Source organism: Neofelis nebulosa, chromosome 5, assembly GCF_028018385.1.
Source record: "Neofelis nebulosa isolate mNeoNeb1 chromosome 5, mNeoNeb1.pri, whole genome shotgun sequence".
Taxonomy (NCBI): domain Eukaryota; kingdom Metazoa; phylum Chordata; class Mammalia; order Carnivora; family Felidae; genus Neofelis; species Neofelis nebulosa.
In genome coordinates this window covers 5,414,960-5,438,627 of record NC_080786.1, presented here as the reverse complement: position 1 = coordinate 5,438,627, position 23,668 = coordinate 5,414,960, and the positions used below count along the sequence as shown (strand labels likewise).

The following is a 23,668-nucleotide window of genomic DNA, read 5'->3' as shown; positions in this document are numbered from 1 at the left end:
GGTGGGTACAACTACTGGGTAACTCGGCACTGAGAATGTGTGCGTGTGCTTGTGTGTAGATGTATCTGTGCACAAGTATGTGTGTGCATGTGTGCACTGTATGTGTTTCTCTTTCTCTCTACCGGCATAGTGATATGCTATCAAAATAGCAGTGCGGGGGGGCACCTGGGTGGCTCAGTCGGTTGAGCGTCCGACTTTGGCTCAGGTCATGATCTCGCGGTCCGTGAGTTCGAGCCCCGCGTCAGGCTCTGTGCTGACGGCTCAGAGCCTGGAGTCTGTTTCAGATTCTGTGTCTCCCTCTCTCTCTGACCCTCCCCCATTCATACTCTGTCTCTGTCTCAAAAATAAATAAACATTAAAAAAAAAATAGCAGTGGGAACTGCTATTATCATCCTAGATTATTTTCTTTAGTCCTCACAGAAGACACCAGGCTCCCTTCACCACAGAGATGGACTATAAATAAAACACAAATTTTCCGGATGGGTTTTTAATGCTATCAAGAAACCTATGTCCAGAGGAGAGGCAGTTCATTAATATTTATAGTATTTTTACCCTCAGTGGTATAAGAAATGTGCAACTTTAACCTATGGCATCTCAAAAACAAAAAGCCCATTTACTAACCACAACTTGGCTTCACCTTAACAGACAGTGGTTTGGGCACAGGAATTTCATACCTGAAGACAAATATCTGTTCTAAAGCATTTTCTTAATGGTAAGTTGCATTAGTACAAAAAAAAAAAAAAAAAGGCCTAAGAAAGGCTGTACTCTAGTAACAACTGGGAAACACAACTTACTTTGCTCAACATTTAAAAAAATAACTTCTCTAGCAACCATATATCTTGATTTTTTTTTTAAAAAAAACCTGTTCAGGGGTGCCTGGGTGGCTCAGTCAGTTAAGCATCCAATTCTTGATCTCGGCTCAAGTCATGATCTCACCATTCGTGAGTTCAAGTCCCGTGTCAGGCTCTGCATTGACAGTGCAGAACCTACTTAGAATTCTCTCTCCTTTTCTCTCTGTCCCTACTCCACTCATGCTCACTCTCTTTCTTTCTCAAAATAAATAAATAAACTTAAAAATTTTTTTAATTAAAAAAATGTTTTAAACCTGTCCAATTTGTTCATTTTATATGCCCAACGTAAAAAAACTGATGCTTTAAATTTCAAAAGGTTATTAATTAGCTGACATCCTTTTTTAAAGATTCCTGCTCATGGGGGTGCCTGGGTGGCTCCGTCGGTTAAGCGGCCGACTTCGGCTCAGGTCATTATCTCACGGTCCGTGAGTTCAAGCCCCACGTTGGGCTCTGAGCTGACAGCTCAGAGCCTGGATCCTGCTTTGGATTCTGTGTCTCCCTCTCTCTCTGCCCCTCCCCTGCTCTTGCTCAGTCTCATTCTCTCTCTCTCTCTCTCAAAAATAAATAAAAACATTTCAAAAAAAATTTTAAAGATTCCTGCTCTAACTTTACCGGTATTTGCCTGCAAACACCAAGATTCTCAGGTATAAATATGTTGGAAAACAAAATATTCAAAGGAGAATGTTGTTTTTGTTTTCTTTAGATGTTCTTTTACTATAGTAAATGTTTGCATCAAGCATCAAGAAATATCTCTTGTTATTAACACAAAATTAGTTTCCTAATTTCTTAAGAACCAGTTTCCTAAAGTCAAGTGATCAATTATGGGAAAGAAATTCTATAATAAAGTGCTTACTGCTCAGTTTGTGCTGATGGTTTAAATCTGGGAAAGAAAAAAAACGGAAAAAGAATTTTTTTAATGCTTGGATGTCACCAGCATCGTTCCATTACCACTATTATTCAGCATGTCAAATAGTATCCTGGCATTTCTAAGCACTTTACAGAAATCTCTGAAATCAGGCTCTGGAAAACCTGAAGGTAGTCTTGATATTCGTCCAACAAATCAAGTTTTAAATGAAAAACTTGTCCTGATTAAGCAAAATAAAACAAAACTGTATATAGGCAATACCAAGTGAATTTTCCTCATTTTCATTCTTAAAATTCCAGAATCCAGCACACTACAAAAATAGATGTAGTGCTCTCACCTTTGGAAACAACAAAAAATGTATGTCACAAAGTTCCTATTCAGAAATAATTTTCCAATAATTCAGTTTTCTAACCACACTCAGTAAAATTTAGAATATTCTCCTCTATTACATTCTAATTTTCGTGTTTCATCCACTGAAATCATTTTCCTAAGTCACTTGATTATGCATCATACAATGATTAAAATAGGATAGATCTCGGGGCGCCTGGGTGGCTCAGTCGGTTAAGCGTCCGACTTCGGCTCAGGTCATGATCTCATGATCTCATGATCTCATGGGTTCCAGCCCCGCATCGGGCTCTGTGCTGACAGCTCAGAGCCTGGAGCCTGTTTCATCAGATTCTGTGTCTCCCTCTCTCTCTGCCCCTCCCCCACCTGCGCTCTGTCTCTCTCTGTCTCAAAAATAAACAAACATTAAAAAAATTTTTTTAAATAAATAAATAAATAATAGGATAGATCCGGTTCCACAGTTCTTTTTATCTCCCACTTTCTGCTACCATGTCAGAGAACCACATAATTTTATACCTAGAAAGAAATCTTCGAAATTTTTTATTTTAAATTTTTTTTTCAACGTTTTTTATTTATTTTTGGGACAGAGAGAGACAGAGCATGAACGGGGGAGGGGCAGAGAGAGAGGGAGACACAGAATCGGAAACAGGCTCCAGGCTCCGAGCCATCAGCCCGGAGCCCGACGGGGGGCTCGAACTCACTGACCGCGAGATCGTGACCTGGCTGAAGTCGGACGCTTAACCGACTGCGCCACCCAGGCGCCCCCGAAATTTTTTAATTCAACATTCTCATTCAAATGCAAAAACTAAGGCATCCAACTTTCCCCTCAGATGATAAATCAACTTGAATATATAAAGCTTGGTGCCAGAACTTTCAAATTTTATTTAAGGAATAATCCTCACCTTGCATCATTTTTAAAAACTCTTTAAGACTGCTGACATTGATCCAGCTCAGTTGGACAATAATGCATCTTACTACACCAGAATTTCCGAATCAGTCAATTACTGATGGCTTCTAACTCTCAACAAAACATAGTTATGTTATACTTCTGAGAGACACACAAAAACTCAGCCGTGTTCCATCTCCACTCTGCTCTATGGAAATGTTAGTAAGTATCCAGAAAAAGGGGGGGGGGGTTGTCATACTGCAAATCCATCTGGATTCTACCCCGTAACACCAATGAAGCCGCTTCCTCGCAGGAAGTGTGCCTCCAACAAGGAGTCCCATCATCTCGACGTTGAAGGAGGCTATACTGAGAGTTTGCTTACTAACCAGAAATGTCTCACCTTCTGATCTTATTACCATCGGATGCAGAAAAGTGGTGTCCACAGCTGGTAACACTCTAAAGATGAATTTCCCCCTCTTCCCAAAAGGAAACTATGCTAGGATTTTAACGTGAGTACTGAAGAAGTATGTTCTGAATGTCTACATAATTTACCTTCTAGTCGCCAACAAAGGATAAGTGAGCGGGGAGAAAGAAAGCGGGCATCAGCCACCGCTGACAAGTCCTCCACCAACATGCAAGAGTGCGCAGGAAAACCACGGTCACAGCACACGACAACGGGAAGGCGAAGCACAGGCTGCTGCCACATGTTGCAAGAACACGCGGTGTTCTTCCAAAGCAAAATTCAATGTATCTCAGGCACTTTGTATTCAATTTAAAAAAAACAAAACAAAACTTTGAAAATGTTTCTAGGCAAAAATTTAATAAACCTTAAGAAGGGTTCTCTGTCAAAAGTAAAATGCCAGGGGAGGCCATAACTTTATCACCAGGTTCCTAGCCTTCCACTTCAGACGAGTTTCACTGACATCCACGGGGATTCCAAAAACAGACAAATGCTCGCCGGCAGTTAAATTTAAGTGAGAAAGGCTGGTCACCTCTAGCTGATCAATCATCCAACCATTCACTCATCAAACATTTACTGGCTAGTAGCTAGTAGGCACTGGGTGTCAAAAAGACCCTCTTTGACGAAAAGGCGGCTGAAAGGAGTAAAGGGACTGGGGAATAAACCTCGGGCGAAGCGAGGGAGGAATGTAACATTTGGCACTTCACCACCTCTGCCTCTCCTCATCCTCAAACTCCTGACCAATCGCAATAACAATTGCCAGAATGCCGAGATCAAGGTAGTGCTCCTGTTCGTGGTTCTATCCCAGAGGACGCTCTACCGAAGGAAGAGAAGGCCCATCTCTACTTCCTCTGCAGGGAATAAGCACAGATGCACAGGTGGGGAAAGGCTGCCAAGCTGCAAATTAACTGTTGACCCTAAGAAGCTGACTGATACCATCAAGAGTGAATAAGTAAGCCAGTGCCTGTGTCTCTCTCCCAGCAAAAGAACTGCTGAAATTCAGGTTATTGAACAAAAAACAAAAACAAAAACAAAAACAAAAACAAAAACAAAAACAAAAAAAAAAAACAGGCAATACTATAAAATGAATGAAATGCAAGCTAACAGAAAGCAATAAAGAGAATTTTATCAGACTTCCAACCCACCGTCAAGGCTCTTTTGTGAACAAAAGGAGTATAGACTAGCAGTTTTCAAGGTGTGGTACAAAGACCCAAGGGTCCTGAGGCCCTTTCAGAGGTCGTCTGTTTTCCAAATACGTATCTGCATAGCTGTATAATGGCAGATTTTCCTCATATATTTCAACCAAAATAACATATCACAACAGATTGAATACAGAAATAGGCATGAAAATCCGCTTATTATAAGCCGAACAATGAGATAAGAAAAAATGTAAAACAAGACCACTCTTCACACTAAATTTTGTTTTAAAAAATATTAGTAATTTTTATAAAAGCATTTAGGCCAATATGTAACAGGTTTATAATTGGTATTTTTAAATGCACTAAGAAATGTTTTCATTTCCTAGTCTGAATTTCTAATACAGCGAATATCGTTACACGTAACCCACATAAACAAAAGCTCTTTGGCATCCTCAGTAAGTTTTAACAGTGTAAAGAGGTTCCCGAGATGAAGAAAGTTTGAAAACCACTTGTCTAGAGCTTATGTAAAAGAGAAGAATACTACCACCCAGTGGTATGAACCAGATAGTACAACACATATACAAATTGGGGCCTCCAGAAATGTAAGATCACCTTTGCAATGGAAATCTACTCTTTAAGCCACTTTCCAAAATACGTAACAAGGTTCGCTCTATAGACGGACCATGCCCTGACTTTGAAAAATTTTTTCAATTTTACAGATCTATCCAAATGTTCATGCAATCCTTACATCAACCATGCAACTTATCTATACCTTGACAACACCAGGCTAATCTTGAAAAATGTAACTAAAGACAAGTAAAATTAATTAAATCAAAAATATGATTGACAGTCAGGGGTACTGTAACAGCACTGTGTGAGAACAGATGGGGAGCTACACTTGTGAGCACAGCATAATGTATAGTTTTGTCCAATCATTAGGTCATACATCTGAAACTGATGTAATATTGTGCGTCAACTACACTCAGATAAAAAAGAAGGAATGAAAATATGATTCTGTAGCAAAGAAATGTGTTCCCGATGCTTTCCAGTAACAGTGACATTGCCAGGGACAGAAGTGCAAGATGACAAGACTATGGAAATATAAGGATGCACAGCTACTGTTGTAGAAATATATCAAGTACCATGAATATATGGCTATTAAATAAACCACCTATAATGAATGAAAATCTAATTCCATTTAAAATAATAAATTTTTCCGCCAGGTATACATTTAGTGCCAAAATAGGTACATATTACTTATCGAACATGACAGATTTAAACTCTACTTTGATTCATACTTTTTTGCCTGAGAAACATGGAATTTTCTTGATAAAGCTTTTTCTAAGTACCCATGATAAGAAAAAAAAATCAGCCCTTACCCCAGTCCTGTTCATACAAGGCTTGGGAAAGGCACCATGATTCACTTATTGGCATGTGTGGATGCACAAAAATAAGATGTTTTGTGAGACTTAAGACTCCAAGAAAACTGTGTTACATAAATTATCAGCAACTAACAAAGCACTTAAATACACATGTGATTTTCGCTTATTATATAAATATGAATAAATCTTACATATCATTGAAATACATGAACTCTATTAAGAGGGTCCTTCGAATGTCAAATAAATATATTCCACTGAATATCTGACACCAGGCCTATACCACACAAATGAATAAAAAACTTATTTCCTGCACAAACACAACATGGCAATAAAAAAGCAAAGAATGTTATGAGTTAATCTAAGTGTTTAAATGCAGCCAATCATATAAAACACATGACTTAGGCAAAGACGGGGTAAATGAAAGGGAAACAAGGTTTACAAAAGATATTCTGGAAAGCACTCTGGAAACTTTCCTAATCCAAACAGAATATTTTATTCATTTTACGTAACTATAGGCAAGAACATTTTAAGGGGGAGGGGGAGGGGGGCAGTTAACACTGTGGTGTGGGTTTTTTGTAGTGGCTATATTTAAATCCATAAAGGTAACTTACAAAAAAAGACTAGAAGTCTATGGGTAAGAATTTATCCTGAGAAAAAAATTCAAAGATGGAATAAGCTGTATCACAGAGTTGTTACAGTATTATTCATGACAGCAAAAATATAAAATAACTCAGATGTTGATCAAGAGAGAAATGGTTAAGTAAATGACGTACATGCATTCTGACACAGCCATTAAAATATGTTAGTATTTTAGCAACATGTAAGAGTACTCCTAATATAATGCTAAATGGAAAAAAGGGAGCATATAAAATTATATGTATAATATGATTACAATAATATAAAAATAAGGATTGGAGAAAAGACTAAATGGAAGTGTATTGAAACAACAGCGACGTGCTTACATTTTCTCTATTTTCCAATGTTTTTGTAACACACTGTATTAATAACTAGCCAGCTACCTCCCCCCACCCCGCCCACACTTAAAACATACACATGCACACATACAGAACAGCCAAAACCTAGTGTGAACTTAAGCAGCAGTAACATTCTGCACTGGTGTTGCGCTGAATCGATAATATTCTAGCAATTAGTGATAAGACCTAGCATCTAAAATACGGCATTATGCAACTAAAGCTCAATCACCAGACTTCTCTAAGTTTAAAACCTGGTTACTTGAAGATACAGCCATCTGTTCTTAAGTTACAGCTAGAAAGGAACAGTATCAACAATTGTAGCAAAATGCTTCTAACAAATAGATTTGGCTTTGGTTTTCTTTATCCACTAAAATAAATAATTTTAACAAAACAAGAGTGCTATAGTACCATACGTCAAAAACCATGCCCAGCTTCCTCTCCCCTAGGGAGGACAGTAAGTAATACAGGTTGATACAGCATATACTGTAAAGGAGACAGATCACCACATTCACATAGTTTCAGCCTTTTAGGATAGAACTGTTCTTTTTAAAATCAAAGCCATGCCGACTTCCTTGTCCTCTAACATATGGGAGGCATCACAGCTCATTTAGAAAAACTATTAGAACTCGTGCAATAGATTGTTTTCCAAGAAAAGTAGCGGGAAATGCACTTGAGCTGATTCTTAACTCCAAAATAAGTGAGCCAAAAAAATAAACTATTGTCTCCTGACGGCCACATGCCAAGAATTACTAAATACAGTTAAATTTTTTACGGTTAAAAATGCATTAGGAGAGTTTATATTCTCTTATAATTGTTTTATGTAGACGAATTTACTTCTAAAAATCTTTAACAACTACAAGCTTTAACGATGTTAATTAATGCCGTTAATGCTTCTTTCCCATGGCCAGCTTTTATGTGTTTAGCCTTTGAATTTTAAATTCAAGAAAGAGAAAGACAAGTATTTCACAGAGGAAGAGACTTCTCCAAGTGCCAGATAATGTTCACAGACCATATGGAACCTCTACTTCCTTTACAAGCACCTTTTCCTACTCTCAGCACTAAATTGGAATTCTTCTGTCAATTGGCAGAGGCATTTTATATTTGAACTAAACACTGTTTTACATTTCAACAGTTCTGTTCAGACTCAAGATCAGTAGATGAAATGCACTTGTGCAAAACCAGCTTTCATTATAGATTGAAAAGGCAGTATCTTCGATGCAGAATGAGTCTGTTACAACTTTCTGTCACGGTCCAATAATTGGGACTACAAATATAATTTTTAAAATATCTATACAAACACTTACAACAAAGTGATCCAAAGACTTTCCAAAGTTAATGTCTCTATTAAATAACTTTAAATCATAATTCCCTCTTTAAGCACTTATTAAGTTTTGATATTTTTACAGTAACAGAAACAGAAAAGTTTCTCAACCTATAAGCTATGAAATAGTTACACAAAATACAGTTTTATGAAAATGCCATTTAAAGACAAAATACAACCATGTTCTGAAGAAGCAAGAAAAGGAAGGCTATGCTAACTGATGAACTGACTGGAATAGGAGCCTGCGAAATGTTAGCCCTACATGTGAATTAACTATATATTTTGTCTACCTTTCTGTCACGCACCTCTTTCAACTTGATACTGGGTCATGGGTTTCTACCTCCTCCCAAGATACACTCCAATTTAAAAAAAAAAAAAAAATTAACCCCCTAAACAGTATTATTTTCTCTTGACTGGTTACATTAGTCAACAAAAGCAGTCCTGAAAATGGTAAGGCTTGCTATGAGAAACTGAGACCATACATTTGGTTTTTTATTCACTGAAAGCAAACCTGTTTAACAATGTCTCACAACCCTCAAACTGCTTCCGGTAATTTTTCAGAGATTGTATTCTGACAGTTGCTGTCAATTAATGCTCTCTGAAGGGATATTTTCTTGGGTTTACTGGGAACAAATTCATTAACTAAATTCCCCAGATACTTACCAATAAAACACTTCAAAGAGATATTTATGAGCACATCTGGTGTCAACCAAATAGCTCTCTCATCCAATTCATTTCCCTCCTTAAATTTTATAATCTGGTTTCTAAAATCATTTTTGAAACTGCATCCTGGGAGTCAAATCCTCACCAAAGTTGAAGACCTTTCTTAAGATCTTCAACCTACCTCTCTCACACTTCTGCAAATGGTTTTTATATTCCCCCAAAAGCACAACTATCCACAATTCCTGTGACTTCTTGTGTAACTTTTTTCCCTCTCGCTTATTTCTCTCTGCCAGACTCTAGATTTCTACGGTTCAGAGCACAGACTCTGGACTCAAAATGAGTGGATTCAAAACCTACTACACACTCACTCTCTCGTGCGTGAATGTAGGCAAACTACTTAACTTCCACGATCGTGGGTTTTCCTATTTGTAATAATAGTACCTATTTCAAAGAAACTGAGGGGATTGAATGCATGTACACACCCGAGAAAATACAAGGCAAGCATTTATAAGAGCCTTGCCTAAGAAAAACTAAATGTTGGCCAACAGTCATAGTAGCAGACACGGCTGTGCTAACACACATCAACCCCACTGCTCGTACCGCGGCAAAACTCAACCCTTCGGAGAGATCGGCCTCTCTCTCCCACAGACTTCACCACAGGCTTCAACCTTAGGCTACGGACTCCTGAAAAATGCCCTAGTGTCTTTTTCCAAATTCCTGTAAGTCACTTTCATTTGGAAAGCTCATGGCTGAGAAAATTCAAAGTATCCAAGCAAACCCCTCCTTTTACTCCATTCCTCAAATTCCCCGGTTAGATTTCCTATTCTGACTTCTCACTTTTCATTCAGTCTCCCCAGCTTCAAACCTTGGAGTCATCTTAGATTTCTGCTGTTTTTCTGCCCCTGAAAGTTGATCACACACCAAATTTGGCAGGTTCTACTCTTCCTCTCTTTTCCAGACCCATCCCAGCCAAGGTGGCCCAAGTTCTCAGTCCTTCACGCCCAGATTTCTGCCTTTGCTTTTTTAAGTCTGACTTCCCACTTCATTTCTTTTCAGTATAAAACACTAGCTTCCATCACAGTATGCTTTCCTACGACTGGTTTCTTGTTGCCTTGTACACCAAAGTCTACGCTGAGCTACTCACCTTTCAAGATTTTAACAGTCCATTCTTTCACAATCCAACTTCGTTTCCCACTCGCGCAAGAACTGTTTGCCGCCGATTCACACACCCACTCGACTCACCGTGCCTGCCGCTGACCTTGTGGTAACTGAAATGTGTGCTGCCCCCACCTCTCCGCCTAGGCCCCTTCTATTCATTCCTGGAGGCCCAACTCAACACTCACACCCTCACGAACCCGAAGTGCTCATTCACTCTGCTCTCTCCTCTCTTTCTTCACGTGACTCAGTATCGCACCTTGTGGAATACTATGCCGGTCTCTACACTTTCACGGCCTCCGTTTGTTGTGACTAAACTAACTCTGCTATGTGTAGAGGCTTATCTTAGACTTTTTTCTATACTCTATCTTAAGCTCTTTGTTTACCCTAGAGCATCTGTAGGGCAGCAATTGTTTGCTGTGTACTGCTGTGCCTCCTTGGGGAGTTGCAAAATTGTCAACCTGAAGGTTGATACGCCGAGGCAGGAGTCAGCAAACGTTTCTATAAAAGGGCCAAACGATAACCATTTTAGGCTTGGCGGGCCACGCGTGGTGTCTGTCACATATTCTTCCTTTTTCTAACTATAGAAAAATGTAGAAAGCATTCTAAGCTTGAGAGTCCTACAAATGGGCCATCCGTGGGCTGGATTCCACCCACAAGCTGTAGTCCACCAGCCCCTCCCTCCTCTAAGGAACAGTTCGGTATCTATACAGAATCTCTGTATCAATATCAAAAGTTAACTAGTTTCTCTCAATGTTGTTTGGTCGATCACTTTACATGACTTTTGAGTTCTAACGTCAAACAAATAACCCCTGAGTTCTTACCAGCTCTTTCGGACTTTTCTTTCTGTTCCCGTAACTCCTCTCCCTGGGTAGTCATCTGTTTGATGCGACTACGAAGTTGAGCAATTTCTTCTTCTTTCATTTCCAGGGTTTCGTGCATCTGACGTTTCGTCTCTGCTATTACCATTCCCTAAACAGAAGTGCAGACACTGAAGTGTTTGCCTAACAAAGCTGCATCATCGATAGCACATATCAAACTCACTTAAAAGGCAGAAAACCTAGTATTTCGTACTAAGGAGAGCGTAAGAATGATTTTAGTATTTCACAAACTGAAGTGTGTGCTCTGTGCTCTATACTACACTATATACTATAACAACTCTGGTTACCTGGCAGATCAGGGTATTTGTTAATATGAAAAATTATTTTAATAGTAAGTTCAAACTTTTGAGTGTTAAAAACACATTTTAGTTAAAAGATTTATAATCTTCCTATAAGTGTTTGCGCCAATGTTCCCTATCTCAGTAACTAGTTTATAATGAACACAGTACAGCCTTTTGTACTTGGCTCAGGGCTACCATGAACTACGGTTATCGATCTGTGCTGGAACACGGGGAGAGCCTCAGAGGCCACTGAAGGCGGAAGGTTACTGCTGCCACAACGATGGGCCAAGACTGTGGTAGTCTGCCTGCTTTTTCTCTTTTCTCTTGTGCCAGTCTCTGGTGCCACCCCGACTCCTCCAATTTGCTAACTGCTACTGTCCTCCCGCTCTCTGGATAATCTACACATGAAATGAAGGTCACTAAGGGGAAAAGGGATATTATGTATTATACATTATATATTATACACTGAATCAGTCATTTGCGACTAACAAAAAACAGGGTGGTTCAACTTGTCTCCTGAAAAATAAGATCTGGGGACAGCTATTTCATGATCTTAAGATTATGACTTTACTTGTGGAGTTTGTCAAACCTCGGTTTACGCTGTGACTCTTCCGGATGGCTGATATTAATGGACAGATACAAACCAGGTGAATGGGGATTATACAAAATTTCAAAACAAGATCGTCAACCTTCAGTTTCTTCAAAAACCAAATCACAATGGAGAAAAAGAGACACGGGGCGGGAGGGATGGGCAATGGAACCTACTGATTAAAAGAAGTCTTAAGAGTCACATGTCAACCAACTTCAATGAAAGAAACTTACTTAGATCTTGACTCACAGAGAAGGGGGGGAAAGTATGAGACAAAAGGCAAAATCTGAAACCAGATAGGTGGTGGTATTAAGGAATTATTACATTTTTAGACGGTGAACATGAAAATGTAGTTATATTTTTATAGAAATAAAAAGAGTCTTTTGTTTTAAAAATACATCAAAATACTTAGGGAAGAAATTACGAGACTTCTTGGATTTGCTCTACAACAAAGTAAATTCTGGGCTGAGGATAATAAGGGCTAGACATGTGCAGGCGAAACAAGATGAGCCCAGAGATGTCACCTGTTGAAGCTGGGCGGTGGGTTCGCTTTTTTTAAGGTGGGCCTTCATGAAGTGGATAGAGTTGAATCTAGCAAAGTGACATCGGAGAATGAAAAGATTGCTAACACGTTTCAAAAGTAAACAGCTCTGACATGTTCTTAATTGCCTGGTCACCTTAAATACTATAGCTATAACGTAGCATAGTAAAGAAAATGGTGGACAACGTGAACCAACTGGGAGCTGCTTTAGAAAAAGAAACCAAGAACTCGGGGCTGAAAGACCTGGGGGGAAAGGATTCACCCATGAATTTTCAGTTGTCTTTGCTGCCATGGCCACAGCTGCTACTCCCTCTGTAAACTGCCAATCTCACCTGTACATCCTAAAATTTCTTGGCCCAAACTTCCGTTTATACCAATACACACACTACCACTTCTTTACTTAAGGCAATTTATCTGAGAGATTAATCTGTTTCCGTTATATTTGAAGACAATACTTAACATCATTCACTTTCAGTAATGTCTTACCTATAAAAAAAATTCAACGTTTCTCCGAAAAGTACTCAGGTACTATAACTAGGTTTATTTTTGCAATAGTTACGCTAATCTATAAATCAAAACGCTTACCGGAATCAAAAAATGACAGAGAATCGGCTTCACATGATATACAACTAATGCTAACAGTTATTCAAATTTCAAAATTACAACAAAAAGATGTTCCAGGGAAGCAGCTATAATAACTTTGGAAAGCATATGCCTGAATGCCTCTACCTGCTTCCAAAGTGAATTCTGGGGCCCCCTGAAAACTTTTAGTATCATAAGGTTTATTGGTTTACCTTATCTTGTTCAAGCTGTTCAATTAAGTTCTTTGCATCACGCAACTGAGTGATAAGTTTAGTCTTCTCAGCCATATGAAGCTCCTAAAAAAATTTTAAAAATTCATTTCCATCTCTAAGAAAGCTTCTCCTCACATGAGAACTCTACACATTTTGTCTAATTTGGATACTTGTCAGTCCAGTAAGAGCAACGGCGCACAGGACGTCGGGAAAGGACGGTCAATGCTACAAATCCCAGGGCAACTGGGAGTCCTCTCCGTACTGTGCATGGAAGAAGGGAAGGGCTTTGCAGGAGAGGGCGATGCGGGCCACGCTGGGGCCGGTGGATCTAGCTTTACAGGGTTACATCAAGCCAAACTCATTTGAGCTTTTACCTTCATCTTTTCTAGTTCTTGAAGCCTTTCATCTAGCTGTTCTTGCAGAGCGTCTTTCTCACTGGTTAGCAGTGCGCATTGTTCCTTATGCGACTGAATTGTTGCCTTACAACGCTGCAGGAGATTCTCTTGCCGCTTAACTCTGTGCTGAAGTACTTGCAGGCTTTTAGCAGAAGCTCCATCTACGGCGATCAATAAAGCAGCACGGGCAGGGGCAGTCAGTAAGGAACAGAAGGGCTCTCTGGGAACAGTTCCTCTGTTAGGACACAGGGGTGCACTCTCACCCTACGCTCTGCTGTCCTCTGAGCCGGACGGAGAAGAGAGGCCTACCCTTCCCAGCCTCTGCTCAGTCACTATTTGTATGGCCTGTATCTGAAGAAGCAGGGCAGTGCATTCACCCGACCTATGGTACAACCCCACCCCAAAGGGCACAAAACACCCAGTAGTTAACTAACTTGCCAGAGTCCACCCTCCTTGAAAGACAGTTGGATGACCGTCTTTTGTTATTCAAAAGTGCCCTCTGTGTCCTGGCTCCCATCCCAAGAGGATTAATAAGAAATTTTTCTAATGTATCCTCATCTGTTCCTGAGAGGAGTTCTGGTAAGTACAGCTTTCTACATTCTCCATACGTTTATGAGTAAAGTTTTCATACTCACAGGGGAATTTCAGGACCCTTTCTAGGCTGGTTGCTCACACAGATGGCTGTTCAGCACCTAACTCTGGCCCTGCCCGGACTAACGATTTGTCATAAGCATCTTTGGGAGAAAGACCTACTAAATAAAAAGTGGGGATTTTGCTGACTATGTACCTTAAAGCCTCAAAGAGTATGGAGGGCAACAACTGGATTGTGAGACAAAATTTACTATTCTTTCTTTTCTTTTTTTAATGTTTATTTATTTTTGAGAGAGAGAGAGAAAGACACAGAATGAGAGGGGAAGGGGCAGAGAGAAGAGGAGACACGGGCAGGCCCCAGGCTCCGAGCTGTCAGCACAGAGCCTGACACAGGGCTCGAACTCAAGGACTGTGAGATCATGACCTGAGCTGAAGTTGGACGCTTAACTGCCTGAGCCACCCAGTGCCCCTATGCCTTCTTTTCTAATTAGAAAGCAAATACAGATATCTTTGAATGCAGAAATATTTAAGCAGTATTACTTAAAAAATGAAATAGCCAGCGACAAGAACAAATTCACTTATCTTAAACAGGATGGATCTGTTTTTACGAAATCTAGCTACCACTATCAATAAAACAGTGTAACATCATGAATTTTAGCGTATGTGCTGCTGAAGTGAGCGCTAGAGTGAATTTTAATTACAACGAAAACGTGGTGCTACTCACGGGCTTTCAAGTCTTAAAACAATGACTTAGCTCCGTTCTCCTGAATAACCACAACAAACAAAGAACCAAAGTAACAAACACTCGTGCATCTTTCTGGAAATCGTAGGAGGACACTTTTCTATCTCAGCCCACATCATGCCCCGGAAACTCTCAACATCCTCCCCTAGCTTCTAAACTAACTTTTTCACAAGATGAAGCTTACCTACTGGCTCTATATCACTATCCGTGTTCTCTTTAGTGGCACCTTCAGCCTGTGGTTCCATCTGAGGACACGGTTTCGGTAAATCAACATTCATGGGGCCATTTCGTAACCGCTGTTTCAGCAGAGAAACCTAAAAAAGAAATGTGCATTAGAAAATAAGATGATAGGGCCGCCTGGGTGGCTCAGTCGGTTAAGCATCCAACTTCAGCTCAGGTCATGAGTTCGAGACCCACATGGGGTCAGTGTTGTCCGTGCAGAGCCCACTTTGGATTCTGTGTCTCCCTCTCTCTGTGCCCTCCCTCGCTCATGCTCACTCACTCACTCTCTCTCAAAAATTAAAAAAAAAAAAAAAAAAAAAAAAATAGGCCATTTTGGGGCACCTGGTGGCTGAGCTCAGGTCATGATCTCATGGTCCTGGGATCGACCCCATGTCAGGCTCTGTGCTGAGCATGGAGCCTGCTTGGGATTCTCTCCCCCATTGCCCCTCTCTGGCTCACACATGTGCCCCCCCACACACACACACATACACACTCTCTCTCACACGCGCGCGCGCGCTCTCAAAAAAAAAGAAAAAAAGGCCATTTTGTAACATCTAGAGCTTCAAAACTCCCTTCATTTTTCTCTATCCAAACACCACACACTTTTTCTTGTAATCTTTTACCTGAGTCTGGAGAACACTGATGTGCTGATCTTTTTCCTCTAAAGATGCATCAAACTCCTCTTGCAGACGTTTTTTCGCTTGTTGATCCATCTGCAGCTCCTAGAACACAAAGAGCTTTAAAGTAGTTTTCGGTAAAAAACAAAAAAAATACAACCTTGAGGTTTTCAAAGCTCAAAAACATAATCCAGATTTGCGTTTCTCTGAAGGTAAAGTATCAGCAACAATAATTAGAGAAGAATCAGCGCATAAAACGTTAGCATTTCTCCCAGCAGATAATTTTGTTCCTTCAAAACCCCGAAGGTCCAAGAAGAAAGTGTATTTGTAGAGCTGGAATGACTGCTCTATGATGTTAATAGTGTGGAGAGGACAAATAATTATTTAAGCTAAAAAATCTTTATCCGACTTTAAGACGTCTTACTCCTTGTGCTCTCTGGATGCACTTGACCTAAAACTACATTGTTTTCTACCAAACAGAGAGCCAATACAACCTTCCTCCTCCCAATACCCAGAAGCAAGAGACAGCCAAAGTCAGAAGCTTCCTCATCTGTGAAACGAAAAGGCTGAACTAGCCCATCACCAAACTGAAAAATTTCAAGTTCCTGAAATTACTTAAAATGCTCCTTTCTCTGGGTCATTAGGGAGCCTTCCCAACTAAATCCAATGGTCTTTACCTCTCTATTATAGCAGTCACCAATAGTTCCCTTCTCAGATGAGGCACCTGCTCTCTGGGGCTTTAGGCTCCTGTCTACACTCCTGTCTCTTATTTTGCCCCACCTGCCTCACAGATTCTGTTGGCATCGATCCCCCTTCAGTCCTGTGCCTTCGGTGCTTCTGACACTTATTCCGTTAGAATGCTAGAGATTACAGTCTGGAGCATATGAAATATCCCATCAAAACCCATCTATTTTTCTAGGATGCCTCCTTTTCTAGTTCCCTGAGCTCAGAACGTTCACAGTCACATTTTGCCTCCCTTTGTCAATCCCTGCGTATGAGCAGATTCTTTTACTGCTGTTACAATATTTGAGCGCTCTCGTTTTCCACATCCGTAACTATAGTCCAGATCTCTATCATTTCAATGACTAATTTCCTTCAGTAGCCTTGTAGAGAGAATTCTCACCTCAAGTCTTCCTCTGGTTTAATCCATCCCTTGCACACACATTTGCTAGGAAATTTTCCCCAAACAACATTTGCAAGGACTTAACAAGCAACGCCCTCTTTCGACAATGTTTCAAATTTATTAGCTCTCAAAACACTGAAGCACTAACTGTTCTCTATTCTCCCCCACGCCTACACCGCCCCAAGATCCCACTGGCACTGCTCCTCTCACTAAAACTCCTGGCCTGGCTCCTCCCACAGAACGAGTCTCCAAATGCCAGTCTTTGAGTCAGGACAGGTCCACAATGAAGTCTTGACGGATCCGCGGTGAAATAACAAACACAAAGCCGGTGTAGACAGTTTTTCCTTCATTTAAACAACTGTCCTTTACTCTGAGAATATGTCTTTCCTACTCTTTTTTGTTATTAAAAAAAAAAAAAAAACAACCTTTTCAGGGCACCTGGCTGGCTGAGTTGGAAGAGCAGGCAACAGCTGATCCCAGGGTTGTGACATGGGTATAGAAATTACTTAAAAATTAAAAAAAAAAAAAAAAAAAAAAATCTTTCACAAAATAATGACAATAAAAGAATCTGGTTCCTTATTCAATGTCCTACTTGAAAAAATAAAAGTCTGCAGCTCCCTGACAATTCTCCTTTCCCCTATATCTGGAAGGAACTAGAAGGTAATTTTTCAGTCCATGAAAGCCAAACAGTCTGGAAAGCACTGCCGTCCACGACTCCGCACAGGCCAATTCTTTATGATCCTTTACTCTCCTTAAAATTCATTTCTTCCAAATAATTTTCTACATCCTACCATACTAGACTCTGTTATATGCCATCTCTAACAGCCAACAAAAATGCCTCAATTTTTTTTTGAGAGAGAGCACGTGCACGCACACACACACGCGCGCACACATACGCGCACACACACGTGCATGGGGGAGGGGGAAAGGGGGAGAGGGAGAAAGAATCGTAAGCAGGCTTCATGGTCAGTGCAGAGTCTGACACAGGGCTCGATCCCATGACCATGAGATCATGACCTGAGCTGAAATCAAGAGTCAGACGTTTAACCAACCTAGCCACCCAGGTGTCCCCAAATTCCTCAATATATATGATGATTTTCAGGTTTTTAATGTTTTAACCTCTCTGTGTAGACAAGAAATCCCTGGATACAACAGCAGCATCTTTTAATCATACACTCCACTCCCTCCACTTGTCACTTTACCTCATTCTACTAAGTACTCCATAAACAATACAGACTACAGTTAAAAAGGAACTTAAGAACTGTCTACTTATATCCTGACGACGGCCCACAGGCTGGCTAGCCAATTGTGCAATATTTCCTTGATAGGGATCTCACTACCTCTAGAACTGGACCCTAGTATCTGGGGTCATTTCTTACTTTAAAAATTTCTTCTAGAGCACCTGGGTGGCTCAGTTGGTTAAGTATCTGACTTCACCTCAGGTCATGATCTCATGGCTGGTGAATTCGAGCCCCACATCAGGCTGTGTCCTGCCAGCTCAGTCTCCATCTCTCTCTCTGCCCCTTCCCCATTCATGCTCTGTCTCTCTCGCTCTCTCAAAAATTAAATAAAACATTAAAAAAAAATTCTTTTGGGGTGCCTGAGTGGCTCGGTCAGTTAAGCATCCGACTTCAGCTCAGGTCATGATCTCACGGTTTGTGAGTTTGAGCCCCGCGTCGGGCACTGTGCTGACAGCTCAGAGCCTGGAGCCTGCTTAGGATTCTGTGTCTCCCTCTCTCCCCTCTCTCTCTCTGCTCCTCCCCCACTCATGCTCTGTCTCTCTCACTCTCTCAAAAGTAAGTGAACATTAAAAAAATTTTTTTTAATTTATTTTTGATTAAACCTTCAGGGTATATCTAATACTATTTGAACTTTTTAGCCAAATAATAATAAATGGCTCTATAATATTACTAAATATAACAAACTAATTCAATAATGTTCCCATTTTTGGCCATTCAGACTGTTTACAAATTTTGGCAAGTCTTGAAATTAACATTTTTATGCATATGATTTGAAAGGTCTTTCTGATTATACCCTTAGAGAGAAATCCTGATGAGTAGAATGTATCAAATACATTAACTATTTCACTATTTTTTATCTTTGCCCTATGCTACCCATTATGCTCAGATGTGATTTCAAGCTGCAAAAAATGAACCCTCCTCCCTAAAGTTAGCTTTGAGAACAGCAATTGCTTATAATGAACTGCATCCAGGTGAGCCTAGAAAAAGTACATGCCATGCACGGACAGAAGGACAGAGAAAGGAGGAAATATCTAGGATAGTGTCTTCATTTACTCCCCATTTATCTGGCCTTAAAAGGGAATCAGAACCCTATCTACTTGGATGAGCTCATAATATTCATAGTTCTATTAACTTTCTCATAATATGATATTCCTATTTAATATCTGTGGATGTTATAAGATTCAAGATCAGGCAAAGAAAATTACATGCTATCTGTTGGGAATGGTCTTGCTTACCTTTTTTTACTTATCTGATTCATTAACAAATGCCTAATATGCTAGAAATCAGTGTAAGAATAAAATATACATACATATATGGATATGGATATATAGGACTGCTGTTTTGTTTTGTCATCCATCCAAAAAATATTAGGAGAGATGTTCATGGATTCTACTCACGTGTATATGCATGAGGAAGAAATAAAATACTAAGCAAGCAATGTTTTCTGAATATCTTTTTTTATTACAGTTATTTGTTAGCTGCTTGTTTATCAAGAGAAACTATGCCATAACCGAGTATTCGTGTTCCATAATTGAGGAACACAGATCAGTGACAAAATTCCATGGGACTCAACCCGAAGAAATTCTTTACATTCCAAAATCCTTTTAGCCCCTGAAAGATACCAGCTTTCCTCATCTCTTCAAAATCTTTCATAGAATCTTAATTTCCATAGAAATCTGCAAATGCCTTCTTTCTTGGTTCAGCCACGGCAAACTTACAGAAAGCTGCAACCCCCCAGGGATACAGTGAATATGCCAACAGTAAGAAACTGCAGACGCTTAGCCAGAAGGCCTTGCATCTGAGGTTTCGTCAAAGCACTGGAAGTCACGGTGGTTCTCAATGCTAGCCTCAAACCCGACATCCTTCCTAATACCCTGAGTATCTTCATATAACAAAATAAAGAAAATTATACTCTTTTGCCTGGTCTAAATCAATAAAGTACTACCTGCGTGTAACTTCTCTTCAGACTTTAATTCCAAAGAAACGAAATACTTTATGACTAACAGCACTTTGAGTGCTTAATTAAATACTAATCATGATTTTATGGATCATGCTGTGTAGCTGAAGGACATTTTTTGCTCTTTGTGAACAAAATTTAAAATATCCAGACCCTCACTTATCCATTCAGTATCTACACATAAATGACGGAATAAATCTCTCTTCATGTAGCTGGAACCAGAGTTATAGTTCAGAAATAGATCTTAGCCACTAAAAAAATAGAGTAGATCTGTACCAAACAAACTTTATTCTATGGCCTCTAGACCCCTTGTTCCTCCTCTCTTCCCGTGGCCCAGCTGTCCCCTGGCCATTCCATTGATTACAGTCTTGACTAAAGACAGTGTGGTAGGCAGAATATGGCCCCCCAGATCCCAAGTCCTAATTCCTGAACCTGTAATATATCAGGAGAAGGTGCAGATGTGAATAAGTCAAGAGCCCCGAAATAGGAGATTATCCTAGATTATCTGGGTGGGCCCAATCTAATCTCATGGGTTCTTAAAATCAGAACCTTTCCCAATTGAGTTCGAAGAGAAGGGGGGAAGTGATTATGGTCGAATGGGCAGAGATGCAACATTGATAGCTTTGAAGATGAAGGAAAAAGGCTTTGCCACGTCCAAGGACCAGAGGACGCGGCAGCCTCAACAGCTGGAAATGGCAAAGAAACAGATTGTCCCCTAGAACCTTCATCAAGGAACAGTCCAACCGACACCTTGATTTCAGCTGCATAAGACTTGTGTCAAATTTCTGAGATGTGTGTTGTCTTAAGCCACTAAGGTTGTGGTATTTGTTGCAGCAGCAACGAAAAACTAACACAGGTAGGCAGATACGAAAAATAACTAAAACTTGTCAATCTGTGTCTCTGACAAGTATTTCCTAACAGGGTTTTCATTTTCACAAGGATTAAAAGGAAAAGAATACATATGTAATGGCTCATGACCTAACAGTATACATATGGAAAAAGATCTTTAAATGGTGGAAAAACTGGAATAGTATATAAAAATTTATTTAACTAATTTCATGAATCATAATTGATGGTGGTAGTATTAGAATTGTTATTCTAAGACTGTTGTGTTTATAATGCTGGAATAAGGCCAATAAGTGATTTTGTGTCTTTTATCATCAGGTTTTTCCATACACGAACTGTAAGGAAAAGAAAGGGATCCAGGGGGATGTGTAGATTCAAGGAGACTTTTCAAGATATACCAAAACAATTTTTACACAGGCAAGACTATTATGTCTAGAGGTGCACACTTAGGTGATAAAACCTTAGGGGTACCTGGGTGGCTCAATCAGTTAAGCGTTGGACTCTTCATTTGGGCTCAGGTCATGATCTCACGGTTCAGGGGTTCGAGCCCTGTCTCAGACTCCATGCTGCCAGTGTGGAGCCTGCTTGGAATTCTCTCTCTCTCTCTCTCTCTCTCTCTCTCAAAATAAAGAAACTTAAAAAAAAAAAAGCTTAAAGAGACACAAGGAAGTACAACACAAGTCAGTAGTTATTTTTGGAGAAAGGGACGGGACTATGACTTGGTTGGGAAACACACAGGGGCTCTTGGGATGACAAGGAACATTCTATTTCTTGACCGTGGTGGTGGTTATGATGTGTTCAGCATACACATATAAGCCATATATTTTTGTGCATGATTTTCTATATTTGTTATACTTTACAATTAAAATATTTTCACAATCAAAATATTTTTAAAATTTTACCATAAGCGATACAGGAGCGATATAGAATCCTATCCTCTAACCAATACAAGTCAATAATATCTGTTCTTCTCAAGACAGGACAGGAGCAGAAATGAGCAAAGTATGATTCCAAATGATAAATATCTGCCTCAATTCTAATACTTCATTGTAAAAGTTATCCCCCAAAATTATAATGAACATAATTTTTATCTAATTTTACCAAGATTATTGGTTAGGAAAAACAAAAAACAAGCCTGAAATACCTAATAGAGGAGACAGGTTAGACTCGGAAGTTGCCACTGACTGTTCAAGCTGGCAAATGATATTCTACTGCTAACCATGATATTCTTTTTCTCTTAAGTTTATTTATTCATTTTGAGAGAGAGGGTGTGTGTGTGTCTGTGTGCACATGCACAGGGGAGACACAGAGAGAGAGGGAGGGGGAAAATCCCAGGCAGGCTCCTCACGTCGTCAGCACGGAGCCGGACTCATTAGAGCGGGGCTCCAACCCATGAACTGTGAGATCCCAACCTAAGCCCAAACCAAGAGTCGGATGCTTAACCAACTGAGCCACCTAGGTGCCCCTAAGTAAGATCCTCTTATGTCATTAATTCCACCAACAGTACATACCTTAGGAAAACGACACAAATAAAAACTGTAAAAACTGATCACTGATCTTATAAGCCGGGCTGTTTAGTTTTTACTCTAACTACCGAAGTGTATATGAAACTCTCCCAACAAGTACAAGAGTTCTGATAAATGTAAGAGATTTAATTACTATTCTCAAAGTACTAATCACAACTTACCTCTCTTAACTCTCCAATTCTCCGAAGTGCTTTATCCTGACTCTGACTTAATATACCCTTCAATTTAAAAAGAAAAAAAAAAAAAGTTGGTTCAAACAACTGCATGACATACTAATGAAAAGCAAGTAGAAAAAGAGCACAAATCATTGAACTTTATCTTTAACATCCTTTACACTGGGACTATGCAACCACAGTTCTCTACCGCCACTTAGTGGTAGAATTACATACATCTAGAAATAAAAATCCATAGACCATTCACAGATACACAAGCAAGGTACCCACAGACTGTAGGAATAAGATGAACTTTTGAATATGAATTTATGAAATATTAATAATACAATGGATTAAAACAGAGCTACCTCGTGTCAAAAGACCCCATGTTCAAGAAAACATTAACTAAAAACTCTATTTGTAATATCCTGATTTCCACATTTGTTATGGACAATGAGAACACTGAATCAGCAATAAATAATTGGTATGATCATTCTGAACTGATTATACTCCAGATCAAAGCCAGAAAATTTAATATTGTACTTAATTAAGATTATTATTTATAGCAGATTAAATATTTTACAATAATGCACATGGGGAAATTAATTAGTGTCTTTAGATGGGACAAAATGCTAAACTGTTAATAAAATAACTTTTACTGTAAAAAATAAGACTATATTTTTGGTGCATGACTTTCTATATCTGTTATATTTTACCATTAAAAGACATTAAAATGTTTATCGTGATACAGCAGAGATAAAAATTGCTATCCCCTAACAAAAATAAGCCTATATTCTCCATCTTTCTCAAGACAGGACAGAAACAGAAATTAATACAGCATGATTCCAAGTGATAAATATTTATACATCTTATCACAGCAAACTGATGGTACCGTTTGAAGTGGAATGGATACTTCCCCTTAGCTCTGACCTGTGAATTATCACCTGGGATACCTGGTGGGAAATGTCTAGCCACAGAACAGGGTGACACAGTGGGGCTGAGGTGCGCCACCCAGAAGAGCTTCCTCTCTCCACATACTTAACCAAGAGCTTTACAAGCAGCAGCCTCAGGAAAAAACAGAGAAGATGCTTGTGTTTGGACCTTGACATAATGATAAGGAACAGAGACG

At 39.6% G+C, this 23,668-nt stretch overlaps 1 protein-coding gene across 8 annotated transcripts in view; it reads right to left on the bottom strand.

The window, feature by feature from the left end:
- The window catches only part of GOLGA4 (golgin A4), a 129,483-nt gene that overhangs the window by 58,384 nt on the left and 47,431 nt on the right, over positions 1–23,668 (bottom strand). For 7 of the 8 annotated variants that reach the window (XM_058729385.1, XM_058729386.1, XM_058729390.1 and 4 more), the window contains 6 exons: positions 22,549–22,605; positions 15,701–15,799; positions 15,040–15,169; positions 13,502–13,683; positions 13,128–13,211; positions 10,866–11,013 (listed from right to left, as the gene is read on the bottom strand). In XM_058729385.1, coding sequence (XP_058585368.1) covers positions 10,866–11,013; positions 13,128–13,211; positions 13,502–13,683; positions 15,040–15,169; positions 15,701–15,799; positions 22,549–22,605 — 700 coding nt within the window. The remainder of the gene's footprint in view (positions 1–10,865; positions 11,014–13,127; positions 13,212–13,501; positions 13,684–15,039; positions 15,170–15,700; positions 15,800–22,548; positions 22,606–23,668) is intronic. The other variant, XM_058729389.1, reaches the window with a different exon arrangement.